This window comes from Xenopus laevis, chromosome 7L, assembly GCF_017654675.1.
Source record: "Xenopus laevis strain J_2021 chromosome 7L, Xenopus_laevis_v10.1, whole genome shotgun sequence".
NCBI lineage: Eukaryota > Metazoa > Chordata > Amphibia > Anura > Pipidae > Xenopus > Xenopus laevis.
This window is the reverse complement of record NC_054383.1, coordinates 86,780,571-86,796,812: the sequence shown is the minus strand read 5'-3', so window position 1 is coordinate 86,796,812 and position 16,242 is coordinate 86,780,571. Positions and strand designations below refer to the sequence as shown.

Below are 16,242 nucleotides of genomic sequence, written 5' to 3'. Positions count from 1 at the left end.
CTTTGATATTTTTGGTATCACATGCCTTTACTATTACTTGAACACAGGGCATACTAGTTTTGTGACTTTTAACACATGTTCCTAATGTTCTTAATTGTGAATGCTATTTTAGTGAGGTTCCAGCAGGGGGCATTCATGCTTCTGATGAAGTGACAGCGTCACGAAACGCGTTGAGCCTGTTTTCCCTTTTCCCCTGCCCGCCACTTTTTAACTTGTTCAATAAAGATGGATTGTTTTTAAACATTTCGGTTCGCACGTGTTCATACTATTTGGAGGTGTCCGCAACCCTATCTTATTGGATTGTTGTCTGCCGTGGCCAGAGCGGATCTAGCGGTTACACCTGCCATGCGGCCCGCTGAGGTGTGCTCACGTATCCAGTGTTGGATCGCTCTCCTTCAATCCTCATATTCAGAGACACACCCTGAGGGACTGACTCAAGATCCAAGAATTCTCACCCCCGCCTACACTTATCTTTTCATAATTTTTCATTTTCGTGCCAGCAATTTATACATAATTTTGCAATAATGTTACATGTTATAATAATGATACCTGCGTCACAATGCCCCACTCATCTCAAGCCTCTTTCCTACTAATGTCCATTTGTCATGCATTCAATTTTGGACTCAGACAATCACATAAGACCCTGGCACACACTGGAACAAATTTCCACATTCAAACACATACTTAAACACAAGATCAGTGCCAATAAATGTGATTAGATTTACACCCTTTCAGTTATCTTCCCCAACCAGGTCAAACTACAAGGCAGATTTTAATCAGATTTTATCTCACCCTCAAAATCTTGTTATGCAACAGCACAAGATTTTCTAGGATCTGACAAAATATAGATAGAGTCAAATGGTGCGGTTTGTTCTTACATCTACATCCAACAGTCCATGTACTTTAATGAGAATAAATCAGAATTTATCTTGTTGGATGAAGACTCAGCATGTAGTGTTCCCTTCTGACTGGCATGTTGTGCCGGATAGCAAAGCTTACATATAATTTACACATCAGGTTTTTATCAGACGCTGTTTTTTTTTAAGTCATTCCACTACAACCGACTTGTAGGATGCGTTTTGTCAATCTGACGCCATCTGACAAAAGCTCTTGTGGCGTTTAGCCCTACACTGAATATTAGTCCAACCAAGCAACAAATCTAAGCAGAGTTCTGTCTGGTACAAGAGAATGGTCTGCCACAATGAGAACTGATATAAACATGTACAGTATTCCTAATTATCCTCATGTACAGTTTCATGTTAGTCCAATGTACCACAGAAGTAGTTAACGGCAGTTACTGGTGAACACTAAGGGGGTTATTTACTAAACTCCGAATGCAAAAATCACGAAAAATTTGTGATTTTTTTTTTTTTTTTTTTTTTTTTTTACAATTTGGACTTTTAAAAAATCACAAATTTTTCGGAATTTATTAAACCCAGAGGATGAAAAAGTAAGAATCTGAAAATCCGGCATCTCAGACCTTTTGAGGTTGCATATAAGTCAATGGGAGAAGTCCCAATGATTTTTTGATGTGCGCTGGGTATCGTGCAATACCCCGAAGTATTCTGAGTTTTCGGGTGAAAATTATAAAAAAAAATCGTGAAAAACGGATGAAAAAAATTGAAAAAATAGTGAAAATCGGAAAGACTGAAAAAATCCAAAAAAAATCATGAAAATTTGATTTTTTACCGCAAAGCACATTTTTGGGAAAATGTAATAATAAATAAGCATTAAAAGCGTTTTATCGGAGTTTGAAGCAGAAAATATTGAGATAAATTTGAATTTTGATAAATAACCCCCCAAACTAATATTCATAATATTTTAAAGCAGCAAATGGCTTGTAATTATTTTGAGACATGTCAGTGCAGACATTAAGTAATTAGGGTTCCAAATTAACACCAACAAATGTATTACTGATACAAGCAACGTACAGTATATTTATAATACCATTTCTGTGTGCTGAAACAAAGCAAAGGCTTGTAATAAAAATGGTCCTACAATAAGAGACTATAGCAATCCATAGTAGAGCACTTTAAAGGAACAGTAATGTCAAAAAATAAAAGTGTTTTAAAGTAATGAAAATATAATGGAAGTGTTGCCCTGCACTGGTAAAACTGGTGTGTTTGCTTCAGAAACACTACTATTGTTTATATAAATAAAGCTGCTGTGTAGCAATGGGGGCAGCCATTCAAAGGAAAAAAAATCAAGTTACACAGCAGATAGCAGATAAGCTCTGTCTGTCTAATGGTGTTATCTATTATCCATTAGTTAACCTGTGCCATATAGCCGTTTTTCAATTGCCGCCATTGCTACACAGCAGCTTGTTTATATGAACTATAGTAGTGTTTCTGAAGCAAACAGATCAGTTTTACCAGCACAGGGCAACACTACATGATATTTTCATTACTTTAAAACACTTAAATTTTTTGGTGTTACTGTTCCTTTAACTTAAAGGCTATACATGTGGTCATTAATATTACCTTCTCTGTCGGGAAGAAATGTTAAAGTGTGTTTAAATCTATGGTTTTGACTCCACTCCTTCCTTGCTTCACAGCAATGAGCCGGAATTTTTGTGTCGTTTTTTATAGGAGATGAAAACTCCACCCATCAATAAAGTTTTTTTTTATTTCTGCAAAAATACATTTCATTTTATTTGACAAGAACTAGGTTGTTTGAAATGTTTTTGTTTCTTATCTTAGAATTGTTTAATATTATCAAATTAGACATAACATGTATATTATGTCTAAATGTAATATATGAAATAATCTTATCTTGCAAAACATTCATGGAATACATGTAAGGGTTAAACATTTTAACCAGGCTTTTGTTTTCCTTAAAAGGAGTCCTATATATTTCATCACATATGTTAATGTTTAAAGTCTGACCTAGGCACACACCTAAGGTATGCATATTCAGTAGTGTGAGTGATATGCAAGTGTGCCAATCAGAAAATACCTTGTTAACATCCATCCAATGAATTTTAAAAAATGGTCATTTGTAATGTTGTTGAAATGGTATAAACACCAACATGTTGGTATTGCTGGTCCATACAACTGGTCCACACAATTGTGTGTAATAAATCTTCTCTGGTAGAATTTCCTTTGTCTCATCTCATCATGGTTTATACAGGTTTAAAGGTTTATACAATTTATACTTGAGAATAAAGGTAAGTAAGAAATCTTAACATTTACATAAGTAAAGTTTTAAATATTGCTTTAAGAACAATACAAATAACAAGTGATAGCCTGCTAACTTATCTAGAGATTGGTTCACAGCAATGTTGGAATAAAATATGTCAATTTGACCATACATTTGGGTGATAAAGATAGAAGTGAACTTCTAAAGCAAATTCACAATTAATAGACCTGGACAGCTACATTAAAGGAGACGGATTCTTCCAGCCAGCACCACAGAGCAATCGTCTTCCGGCTTCTTCTTTCTTCTTTTTTTATTTTATGAAGCTTTCGCAGGCTTGTGTAGTGTAATGTACTTGCTGCTACATATACGTCCATTGTACTTTAACTTGGTGCCGTATGCAAATTAGGCATCGCTAGCGTAACTGCGCTTTCCTTGAAGAATTAACGCTAGTGCAACTTCGCTACCTTTTGCCTCCCTGAGCGCAACTTCGGATTTTAGTGAATTAGCGGCGCCCTGGCGAACTTCGCCTGGCGAAGTGCGGCGAAGTGTGGCGAAGCCTGCGCTAGCACAACTCCGCAGGTTAGTGAATTTGCCCCATTGTGTCATGCCTGCAATAGAGGCAATATTGCACACAGTGTCAATAGAGGCAGTACACATGCAATAACAATTATTTTACATCATACATGTTAGATCATTTTATTTAAAATACACCATTATTATTTAAATGTTACATTATATTATTTAAATGTTACATTTTTGATATCACAACTTTAATACTAAGGAAATGTTTATGGGACAGTATCACATTTTTGGTTTACCATCTTAAAGGAATAGTTCATTCTTACCTACGTTTGCCTAAGTGCAGTAACCTACTACAGAAACTTATCAGCAGATAGAATTTGATGGTCTTCTGTTTTAAAGCATACATCTTATTGGTTGTTATGGGTAACTGCACATGAGCAACTTAAATTACATACTTTGGTTTTTTGAATTATTAAGCATTTTGTTCAGCAGCTTGCCAGCTTGGAATTTCAGCAGCTACAGTATCTGCTAAGAATAGGCCATTCTATAACAAACTACAAGTTAACTTGAAAGTGAACTACCCCTTTAGCTATGTGTTTCAGATCTGTGAAATGGTCATCTTACAGGTTTCATCAGTAGTGACATCAGCTGCATCCTTTAAGATAGCTAGATTACTATCATCGTAGGATAAGTATTGTCCAAGACCATCGGCACACTGAAGTGAATATGAATCATCACCAGCCGTAAAAACCTCCTTGTAAAATATAAAGGGACACTTTGTACCTTCAATTGTTTTAGGTAGAGGCCCTTTCTGAAAAGAGATAAAAAGTTTTTACACTTGTTATGTGCACCACATTGACATTTATACTGCTTTATTGATAAAATCTAGATTAAAGTGACTAAACTGAGAAAGGTTATGGAAGATGTAAAGGCAGGCCATAAGTAAACCTTTAAAACAAGTGAATGTAAAATTGATCAGGGTGCTATTCAAAGAACTTTTTTTTTTTTTTTAAATCCCAAGATATTAAGGGATACATGTACGGTTAATATGGTTACAAGAGCACCACCTGCTGATCATTTTCCGACCACCAAGTAGTCAAGGAAGTTGTCAGGAGAAAGAAAGAGGGTTTGACGTCCTGGTTAGAAAAAAAATAGAAACTTTTCTCAAAACTTTCCTAACCCTAAGAACATCAGATCAGCCCTCATTCTTTCTCCTGATAACTTCCTTGACTACTTGGTTTTCGGAATGGTCGGAAAAGCACACCAGTACATCATTGTCACTCTTCCACATATTGTAAAGGACTCATCTGCATCATAGTCTTACCATAAATTCAAGACTTCCATTCCCTGCAGAACACAGCGTATAGGTTTCCCCATCTGCACTGAAAGTGAAAGCTACAGACAAAACTGACCCTTCGGTGTTGATGTACTCTGTTAATGTATAATCTTGATAAACTGTAGGAAGATGATAATATCAGTACTCCAAATTTTAGAGAATTTATTCTGAAAAACTTATTTTGCAATAATTATGTACTTGCCTTCATTAAGTGCATAGAAAGTTAGACAGATGGTAAATGTGGTTTACACAAAGATTTGTTAAACAAGTGTTTCTTTAAAAGAGAGGCCAGTCTTACAAATGTGCTTACAAATTTGGTGTGATCCTACATGTTCTAATTTCTCCTTATGAATGGTAGAAAATGCTTCTTGGAACAAGATTTTTTACTAGGGGCAAAAAAGTCTTGGAAGTCAACTATTTATAGGTACATATAGATAGATGCAAAATTAAACATTGACAAAGGAGCTAAAATCATGTGAATAATAAATGAAACATCCCACAACCTATTATTAAATAATGAAACTGAGATTATTACCCTTTGTGTATCCTGTGGTGCTTAGTGACTTTTAAACATTACGCTTACTGGCGCCCCTCCTGCCCCTTTGAGGGCACCGAACGCATTGCAGACATGTCTAAACTCTGTAAATGCAGCTTCAATTGTGTCAATATGTCCTTTAGTTGGCTGGACATTTTCTTAAACTGTAAATAACTATACAGATATCTACTAATATTTATACATTTACATTGCCCCGACATCCCTACAGACGCCCCAACTCAGTTGCAACCCAGGGCTGTATTTAGGTCTGATGCCGCTCTAGGCATCGGACCTAAACACGGCTCTACGTCGTGCTCGCTAACGTCATGCATCGTGCGTGCTGCCATCATGCGACATATTCAGAGGAAGTGACATCAGCGCACCGTGCGTGTGACGTCCCTTCTGCATTCTTCCTCGGACCCCATACCCCTCACCCCCTCAGCTCTGTCACGGATTTCCTATGGAAATCCATGGCGGAGGGTGGGGAGGGTTTTTAAAAAAAAAAAAAAAAAATAGGCACCCAAGGGCTAAAACCATGCTGCCCTAGGCACAGGCCCCCAGGGGCCTATATATAAATACAACCCTGTTGCAACCCCTCCTCTGGGCCCCCACGCATACTTGTCCTGTAGGCAGCACAGGTGCGGGTCTGGGCCAGTGAGACCCATGAGGGCTGGGGCCCACCGGGTTTTTACCTGGTGTCCCACTGGTTCAGCCCAAAACTTTAGGAGAAAAAAACGTTTCAGATAAGACTTGATTCAGACTTGAATGAGCTTTTCTGAGCCCCACCAGCTACACTAACTGGGCAGGGCAGGGTATGATTTCCTCTTGGGGACCCAAATGGTGCATGTGCAGAAATGATGGCTAATGGGGGATTGGCCCAAAGACTGAGCAGAAAATTAGGGCTCAACATTGAGCTTTGGAGGAAATCCAGGCTGGGCTGGGAGGTAGAACAACAAAATATATTTTTTAAATTCTTAATTACAATAAAGATCCTGATTTTTTTTTAGTTAAAATAATAGGCAAAATGCCTTCATCACAAACTAACCCGATTTTATATTGCTCTTTATATAAAAGATTATATATATATAATGAAGCCCATGACGATATAAAATTCACTATGCTTTGTTAGATGTTACAGTGATACGGCACTAGACAGGTTTGCAACCAACATATTTACCAAGACCACAGATCAGAACCAGCTACTATCATATAGAAGCTTTCATCCAGCAGCGGTGAAGAAATCCATTTCCACCAGCCAATTCACTAGGGTATATTGTATTACAAATGAGTCAGCCCAATTAGAACAGGATCTAGTTAAAATGAGAGGTAAACTATCAGATAGAGGTTACCCACAAGAAAATTTGGACACCAGCCTAACTAAAGCCAGAGAGAATACCACTCACAAAGTGATAATTTGACACATTTTATGCAAGCATTGACATCTGTTGAAGGATGCTTATCCCACAATTTCAGAATTTAAACATAAGCCTATGATGTCGTTTAGAAAGGGGTGTAATATAGGCAAAAAAGTTACACAGACAGAAATAACACCGTCACCCATATAATACACCTTCATGGGGCCCCCAAAGGAAGGTATGTTTCGATGCAGGGGGTGTGCACAATGTTTTGTTCTAACTGGAGCTACCTTTTCCAATCCAACAATGAATAGGGAATATACAATTCGGGGTCATTATAGCTGTGATACTAGTTTTGCAGTGTATATGTTAGTATGCCAATGTAATCTTGTATATGTGGGTGAAACTACGCAAAATGTAAGTGACAGATTTTCACAACATAGATCCACAGTCAATACTCACAGCAATGTTTTGCCAGTCTCTAAACACTACATAGAAAAAGGACACACAGTGGGTTATCCAACAGGTACCTCAGCCTCAGAGGGGAGGTGATAGGGTACTCCTTTTAAAAAAGACAGAAGTCCATTGGATACATAGGTTAAAACCCCTTAGCCCATTGGGCCTGAACAAGGATTTTGACCTTTATCTATTTATTAATTAGCTTTACCACTCTGGGATGTTTAAAACATGTGCCTATTCATGCATCCTGCATTAATCAACTTTATTCCTTCAAAGATGTTCATAATGATGCCAATATTATCAATGTATGTTTTTGCCATCCTTCTATTTATTGTGTATTGAAACAACAATGTCTTACATATTGAGCATGTTTCTAAAATGGTGGCCACTGTTGAAACGTCCATGGTGAGGGCAATTACGCCGGTGTGACGCTTTTGTGACACGCCGCCACACTGATGCCGTCGCCTGCGCACTAGCAATGCGCATTCACGCCGTGCTGCTCTGCACAAAGGTGACGTCATCCCGACCACATGGGACGCCACAGGGCTTAAGCGAGATTCTGGGAATTGTAGTCCTAACACTACATGGAGACCAGCTTGAGAAAGGGAGCAGCAAGCACCCGAAACGTTGCATAGATCTCCATATGAATAGAGTATATTTAAGCTTACCATGGCTGTTTTTATGCTTACAAAATAAATGTTATGTTTTAAACTTTTATATCATGGTGTGCAATCTCGTTGGACAATGTATAATTTTAGTGGAGTGACTCACCACATTTTGAGATAACGCACCCAGTACAGCTAAATCACTGCTTCTCAGCGAGTGTGCAATACACATGTTGGACTTGACTTGGTAAAAACAGAAGATACGTTGCCCCCAAACCATATATTTTTGGAAAGTACATATTAGGCTGAATCCAAAATGAGTAACCATGTCATTGACAGTTTAGATGAGCTACATGAAAATAGCCTCAAATTTTCCACTTTCTAGCATCTTATCTCCCACATAGGTACCAAAAAAAACATCCTAAATATAAACACCAGAGGTCTACTGAATACTTTGATGCCCAATATGTATAGATATACCAAACTAGGTGGAGTACACAGACCCCCAAATGATAACTGTGCATATGAATTTTCACAACTGACACTCTGGCTGCTGCAACATAAGCACCCTGTATGTGTATTATGTGCTATAAGACCCCCTAACAGTAGGGAGACCCTAAAAATCATACATTCTGATGAATTCAAAACGTGTAAATACAGTAAATCTTTCTACTGTGAACTACGAAACTGCAAAGCCATTCTAAACGTATCCATTTTTATGGAATTCTTAATTCTGTGGCACTTAAAAGCATTACAACTGTTTAGAAACTCATTCAATTATTTTAAAAGCAGTTATACGCTTAAAACAAATGCCGCTTTTTTGGTTTGTTATAGTTGTAAGTCAGATTGTTGTGGTTGAACATAAATGTTCATTATAATAATCTATTTTTCCATGTTATGAATACAGATTTGCAATGCTTCTAATATTCACTGGGGTTGTTATGCTTTGTTCTTGCTTTATTTATTTTAATGATGTCATTTATACAGAACAATGTTATTATTGTACATACACAAGTAACATAACTGTTTTTTTTCTTTAGTCAGGTTAAGCTTTATTTTATTTTCATTACTCTGCTCAAATGGATTTGGTAAGTCCTGTATGTTTTATTGAAAACATAATAAAAACATTTGAGCTACAAACAGTTCCAGTATGGCAGATATCCACTGCCTGTCAGTCTCTACAAAACAGATCACTTATATAATGAGTTGTTTACATGACAGTGCATACATGCAACTATTGGATCTTATGTAAAATGTGTGAATCATACGCATTTGACAGATGGTCACGTTTGCTTACTTCCTACTCTTGACTTGGTCACTCTTCAAAATAATGAACTGGTCTCGTGGAATTTTTCTTGTTAGTGCCACACCACCATATTATTTTGGTGTTCCAGTCATCCCCTACACTGCCCTGGGTAAGCATATGCGCAATACATTTTTGCCGATTTCAGTATTGCATACACCCAACTTCGATAGGCACAAGGGATGCCTGAGACCATAGAACAAGTGTAAAAATTACCCTGTGGTTTTTTTTTTAACAGCATAGACCTGTTGTAGGACAACAACTTTGCATCCTCCAGTGATTTTTACATTATACACCTTTAATTGCATGCATAAATGAGTTCCTAAGTACAATAAATGTATTGTAAAGTAGTACATCCAATATAGATTCACTAAGCTGTTTACTACATTTGTAATACAACATTTACTATATTTTGCCTTACCTAGATGTGTTGTAGCACAGGAGCTAAAACATACATCAGAGGTTTTGGAGTAGCTGGTTAGAGAATCTTCATTGATATTTGTTATGGTTACATTATAAACTTGTCCTTTATTATTCCAGGCACCCATATTGGGAGGTCTGCATGGTAGGAAAAAAGAAATGTACTGATAGAGAGTCACATACAGTAGGCACTGAACACAAAAACATATAAATACTGTACATATGATATCCCTCTGTATAGGCAGTTAACAAATAGAGGGTATTTCTGCTGCTGATATACTTCATCATTTTACTGTGTATTATCTTTTCATTTTACTGTGTATTCATTTTATCTGGTTGTGCACAGGGCTGTATTTAGTTCCAATACCACCTTAGGCACCGGACCTAAAGGTTTCCCTGTCTCCTGCTCTGTTCTGCTTTCCCTATGCTCCCTGTGTGTGCCTTGTTCTGCCTGCCATATTCACCCAGTGTGTGCCATACTCTGCCTGCCGTAAGCACCTTGTGTGTGTGTCGTATTCTGCCTGCCCCATGCTTCCTGTGTGTGCCGTACTTTGCCTGCCCTTCTCTGCCTGTGTATGCCATACTCTGCCTGGGTGTGCCATACTCTGCCTGCCCTATGCTCCCTGTGTGTCATACTCTGCCTGCACTATGCTCCCTGTGTGTGCCATACCTTGCCTGCCTTATGCTCTCTGGGTGTGCCATACTATGCCTGCCCTATTCTCCTTAAGTGTGCCATACTCCGCCTGTGTGTACCATACTCTCCCTGGTAGGGGTTTGTTAGCATTTGCTGTGCTGCGTTATCCACAGGAGAGGATGAGGCATATGGATTCAAGGGTGTGTCTTAATATGAGTGATATCCCTGCAGTGATCACCAACCATTTGGTTTCTTGAGTGCTATCACAATTAATGTGGACATAGTCTTGTGGTAACATGGGTGTGGTTTAAAGTGGGTGTGATTTAAAGAGAGGGAGTAGCTAACACTGGCTTCCATTATCGACCCTCCAACATGTAGGTCAGAAAAATTCCGGCCCTCGGTACTACAGAAGTTGGACAGCACTGCTATAAAAGACTTTCATCCAACCATGAGTGTATTGAATCCTATCTACTTGTTCTATTTAGAGTACAAGGAAAGCTCAGGATTGCCATTATGTTAGGCACACCACAGTGAATTTAGTTACTATGTTTTTTCCAATTGCTGGTATATTTTTTTTTTTTTTTTACAAAAACAGCTCACCAACCTGAACAAAAAACGTAGCAATTAATTTGACACGGTGTTAAGATGTATTAATGGGTGTGCTCTCATACAAATCCCTTAGTAATCTGATACTGATACAGTGTCATGTAACATGATCTTTGTTAATAAAGTTATGACTTCTTGAAGCAAGAGAAGCATGGTGTCTGTGTGCAATTTCTCCTCTGTCTAAAAGAAAGATACAGGCTCACGTGAGACTGAGCCACCGGTTATCCCATCTCTTAAGCAGAATGACAACACACGGCTTGCAAGTGATTTACTACAATTGGTGCTAATTTGCGCCTGTATTGGTGAATCACAAGTAAGTAAAGCAAATGAACTATGACTGTGCAATTTACTGCAGTACAAGGTTAAACTTGTATAGAGAAAAATGCACTACTGACCTTCCTTCCATGTTTTCAGAAATTGTCACCTGTAAGACAGATAAAAATGATTTGTATAATAAGTTTTACCAAAAAGTATTTCGCTTTACACTCGGGGTCAGTAAAGAGTTTGTCTGGTTTCAGACCTCTGAATATCCAGACAGGAAGTTTGGAATTGGAGAGTCCCTATGAAAAATTGACTGTCAGTTCAAAACCAGACAGATGCCAACCCTAATTTACTCACCATTACTTTTGGCAGTCTCTTTAAGTTAAAGCCAGGCAAGGGCTGGACATGTTTCAGAGTTGAGAGGGGGAGTTGTTTCCCTTTGTAGACCATTGTAGGTGTATAGTAGTGACGTGCGGCCCGGCTCCTGCACAGAATCTTTAGATCGAGGGCGGGTCCAGGTTTAGCTCTTCTGCTCTCCCGGCCCGCAATTTAGAACTGCTGGCTTCCGGCCCCTAAATTTATAGACTCGTGCCCGCCCTGCCCCTTTCATGACATCACTTTGGGGGCAGGTACGGGTCTATAAATAGAGGGGAAACGGTGGGCCAGGTGCAGGTTGGGATTTCTCGACCCGCACATCACTAGTGTATAGTGTTCCCTGGCAGTTCAGAAGTTGACCAGATGTGTCAGATATCCTTTTCTGGTCTTTTAAAAGAGATGTCACAATGTGCTTAGTCTCTTTGGATCCCACTTGCCGGAGGGGGTGGTTGGTGCTGGAGAGCCTGAAGTGGAGAAAGGCCTAACAGGAGATTTTATTTTGAAGCAAGATCTGTAGCTCATTATAGGAGTGAGAGTTAAGTTCAGGTAGTCAGTACAGCACCCAGAAACCCCAACAAAGAAACCCATCTGACAGGGACTCCTATGGAAAGTTTCTATCCTGGAGTAAAGGTGCATCCTTCTAATGCTGGAGACCAGTCCACCTATAAGTTTAAGCACAGAAATGGAGTCTGACACCTTCTTTATACATTCAATGCAGCTTGGCTGGCTTTTATTAGGAACAATATCATCCAATTCAGCACCCTTGCTGCACATAAGATCAGCAGTCCCAATTCTGGTGAAATATACACAATATCACCATAATTTCCAACATATCTCTTACACTGTGTATTATCAACAAGTGGATTAAATGATCTAGTTTCTATGAATTGATTATTGTTCATCTGTGCAGTACCACCAAATGGATTGTTTGAGATCCAGTAAATCAACTGCTAGTTGCAAGAACCACCGGGACACACATTATTGTGAAATCTGTTCTATGTATGTAAAGTCAGTATGGTTGTGGCGTTTGAAGGTTTACTATCTGAAGGTACAGGTATGGGATCCGTCATCTGGAAACCTGTTATCCAGAATGATCTGAATTAAGGAAAGACCATCTCCCATAGACTCCATTATAATTAAATAATTAAAAATGTAAAAAAATAGTTTCCTTTTTCTCTTTTTAGCACACATTTCCTCTGTTATTTATCATAATCATTTAAACAGCAGCTAGCACAGCCTTTTCTTTACCTACTCATATTCAGAGACACACCCTGGGGCACTGACTCAAGATCCAAGAATTCTCACCCCCGTCTACACTTATCTTTTCATAATTTTTCATTTTCGTGCCAGCAATTTATACAGCATTTTACAATAATGTTACATGTTATAATAATGATACCTGCGTCACAATGTCCCACTCATCTCAAGCCTCTTTCCTACTAATGTCCATTTGTCATGCATTCAATTTTGGACTCAGACAATCACATAAGACCCTGGCACACATTGGAACAAATTTCCACATTCAAACACATACTTAAACACAAGATCAGTGCCAATAAATGTGATTAGATTTACACCCTTTCAGTTATCTTCCCCAACCAGGTCAAACTACAAGGCAGATTTTAATCAGATTTTATCTCACCCTCAAAATCTTGTTATACAACAGCACAAGATTTTCTAGGATCTGACAAAATATAGATAGAGTCAAATGGTGCGGTTTGTTCTTACATCTACATCCAACAGTCCATGTACTTTAATGAGAATAAATCAGAATTTATCTTGTTGGATGAAGACGCAGCATGTAGTGTTCCCTTCTGACTGGCATGTTGTGCAAGATAGCAAAGCTTACATATAGTTTACACATCAGGTTTTTATCAGACGCTGTTTTTTTTTAAGTCCACTACAACCGACTTGTAGGATGCATTTTTTTGTCAATCTGACACCATCTGACAAAAGCTCTTGTGGCGTTTAGCCCTACATTGAATATTAGTCCAACCAAGCAACAAATCTAAGCAGAGTTCTGTCTGGTACAAGAGAATTGTCTGCCACAACGAGAAGTGATATAAACATGTACAGTATTCCTAATTATCCTCATGAACAGTTTCATGTTAGTCCAATGTACCACAGAAGTAGTTAACGGCAGTTACTGGTGAACACTAAGGGGGTTATTTACTAAACTCCAAATGCAAAAATCACGAAAAATTTGTGATTTTATTTTTACAATTTGGACTTTTAAAAAATCACGAATTTTTCGGAATTTATTAAACCCAGAGGATGGAAAAGTCAGAATCTGAAAATCCGGCATCTCAGACCTTTTGAGGTTGCATATAAGTCAGTGGGAGAAGTCCCAATGATTTTTTGATGTGCGCTGGGTATCGTGCAATACCCCGAAGTATTCGGAGTTTTCGGGTGAAAATGATAAAAAAATCGTGAAAAACGGATGAAAAAATTTAAAAAATAGTGAAAATCGGATGAAAAGACTGAAAAAATCCCAAAAAAATCATGAAAATTAGATTTTTTACCGCAAAGCACATTTTTGGGAAAATGTAATAATAAATAAGCGTTAAAAGCGTTTTATCGGAGTTTGAAGCAGAAAATATTGAGATAAATTCGAACTTTGATAAATAACCCCCCAAACTAATATTCATAATATTTTAAAGCAGCAAATGGCTTGTAATTATTTTAAGACATGTCAGTGCAGACATTAAGTAATTAGGGTTCCAAATTAACACCAACAAATGTATTACTGATACAAGCAACGTACAGTATATTTATAATACCATTTCAGTCTTCTTACTGTGTGCTGAAACAAAGCAAAGGCTTGTAATAAAAATGGTCCTACAATAAGAGACTATAGCAATCCATAGTAGAGCACTTTAACTTAAAGGCTATACATGTGGTCATTAATATTACCTTCTCTGTCGGGAAAAAATGTTAAAGCGTGTTGCAAGTGTCGCTTTAAATCTATGGTTTTGACTCCACTCTCTTTGCTTCACAGCAATGAGCCGGAATTCTTGTGTAGTCTTTTATAGGAGTTGAAAACTCCGCCCATTTTTTTTATTTCTGCAAAAATAAATTTCATTTTTATTTGACAAGAACTAGGTTGTTTGAAATGTTTTTGTTCTCTGTTTCTTATTATCTTAGAATTGTTTAATATTATCAAATTAGACATGTGATATTTCATCACAAATGTTAATGTTTAACGTTTGACCTAGGCACACACCTAAGGTATGCATATTCAGTAGTGTGAGTGATTTGCAAGTGTGCCAATCAGAATATACCTTGTTAACATCTATCCAATGAATATTAAAAAATGGTCATTTGTAATGTTGTTGAAATGGTATAAACACCAACATGTTGGTATTGCTGGTCCATACAACTGGTCCACACAATGTGTGTAATAAATCTTCTCTGGTAGAATTTCCTTTGTCTCATCTCTGGTTTATACAGGTTTAAAGGTTTATACAATTTATACTTGAGAATAAAGTAAGTAAGAAATCTTAACATTTACATAAGTAAAGTTTTAAATATTGCTTTAAGAACAATACAAATAACAAGTGATAGCCTGCTAACTTATCTAGAGATTGGTTCAGAGCAATATTGGAATAAAATATGTCAATTTGACCATACATTTGGGTAATAAAGATAGAAGTGAACTTCTAAAGCAAATTCACAATTAATAGACCTGGACAGCTACATTAAAGGAGACGGATTCTTCCAGCCAGCACCACAGAGCAATCGTCTTCCGGCTTCTACTTTATTCTCTCGGCTACACTTGCATAGTAAGTTAGGTTGAAAAAAGACACGTGACGCCCATGCACACGTCCATCATATTGAACCTTTTGACTCTATTTTAACCTGCTAGTTGATCCAGAGGAAGGCAAAAAACCCCATCTGAAGCCTCTTCAATTTGCCTCAGAGGGGGAAAAATTCCTTCCTGAGTCCAAAATGGCAATAGAACTAATCCTTGGATTAACTTGTACTATGAGCTATCTCCCATAACCCTGTATTCCTTCCCTTGCTAAAAAGCCATACAACCCCTTCTTAAAGCTATCTAATGTATCAGCCAGTTGAAATGATTCAGGGAGAGAATTCTACATCTTCGCAGCTCTCACTGTAAAAAAACCCCTTCCGAATATTTAGGCAGAATGTCTTCTAATTGGAATGGGTGACCCTGTGTCGGCCGGAAGGCCTACTTATACCCTTATATATTTATACATAGTTATCATATCACCCCTTAAGCGCCTCTTCTCCAGCGGGAACAACCCCAATTTGGCCAGTCTTTCCATATCTTTTACCAGCTTACTTGCCCTCCTCTGGACCCTCTCTGATTCAATAATGTTTGAGCATTGGAGACCAAAACTGTACGGCAAAATCTAGATGGGGCCTTACCAGTGCTCTATAAAGTGGAAGAATGACCCCCTCCTCCCATGAATCTATGCCCCTTTTAATACAGCTCAAGACCTTATTTGCCCTTGATGCTGCCAACTGCCATTACTTGCTACAGCCAAGTTTATCATCTACAAGGACTTCAAGGTCCTTTTCCATAATGGATTTGCCTAGTGCAGTCCCATTAAGGGTATAAGTAGCTTGAATATACATCCCAGGTGCATGACTTTACATGTATAAACATTGAATCTCATTTGCCACTTAGCTGCCCAGATTGCCAGTTTGTCAAGATCGTATTGCAAGG

General features: G+C 38.0%; 1 protein-coding gene across 2 annotated transcripts; it reads right to left on the bottom strand.

Annotated features, from left to right (window-relative positions):
- Positions 1 to 3,673: 3,673 nt before the first annotated feature.
- Positions 3,674 to 14,541, bottom strand: LOC121395552. 2 transcript variants are annotated; one of them, XM_041569300.1, is made up of 5 exons: positions 14,463 to 14,541; positions 11,309 to 11,337; positions 9,675 to 9,811; positions 4,985 to 5,115; positions 3,674 to 4,471 (listed from the first exon to the last, which is right to left on the bottom strand). In XM_041569300.1, the coding sequence occupies exons 2-5, from the start codon at positions 11,317 to 11,319 to the stop codon at positions 4,259 to 4,261; spliced, it is 492 nt and encodes a 163-aa protein (XP_041425234.1). In that variant the 5' UTR covers positions 11,320 to 11,337; positions 14,463 to 14,541; the 3' UTR covers positions 3,674 to 4,258. The 2 variants fall into 2 exon arrangements, with proteins under 2 accessions (XP_041425234.1, XP_041425233.1); XM_041569299.1 differs by lacking the exon at positions 14,463 to 14,541 and adding an exon at positions 11,532 to 12,095.
- Positions 14,542 to 16,242: the final 1,701 nt, after the last annotated feature.

Excerpts from the sequence above, each read along its gene's own strand:
- LOC121395552 (XM_041569299.1), bottom strand. The coding sequence starts at position 11,624 with ATGGTCTACAAAGGGAAACAACTCCCCCTCTCAACTCTGAAACATGTC. Across the intron at positions 11,338-11,531 it reads AGAGACTGCCAAAAGTAATG|GTGACAATTTCTGAAAACAT; the intron begins GTGAGTAAATTA and ends TCTGTCTTACAG. Across the intron at positions 5,116-9,674 it reads CTGTGCTACAACACATCTAG|TTTATCAAGATTATACATTA; the intron begins GTAAGGCAAAAT and ends ATCTTCCTACAG.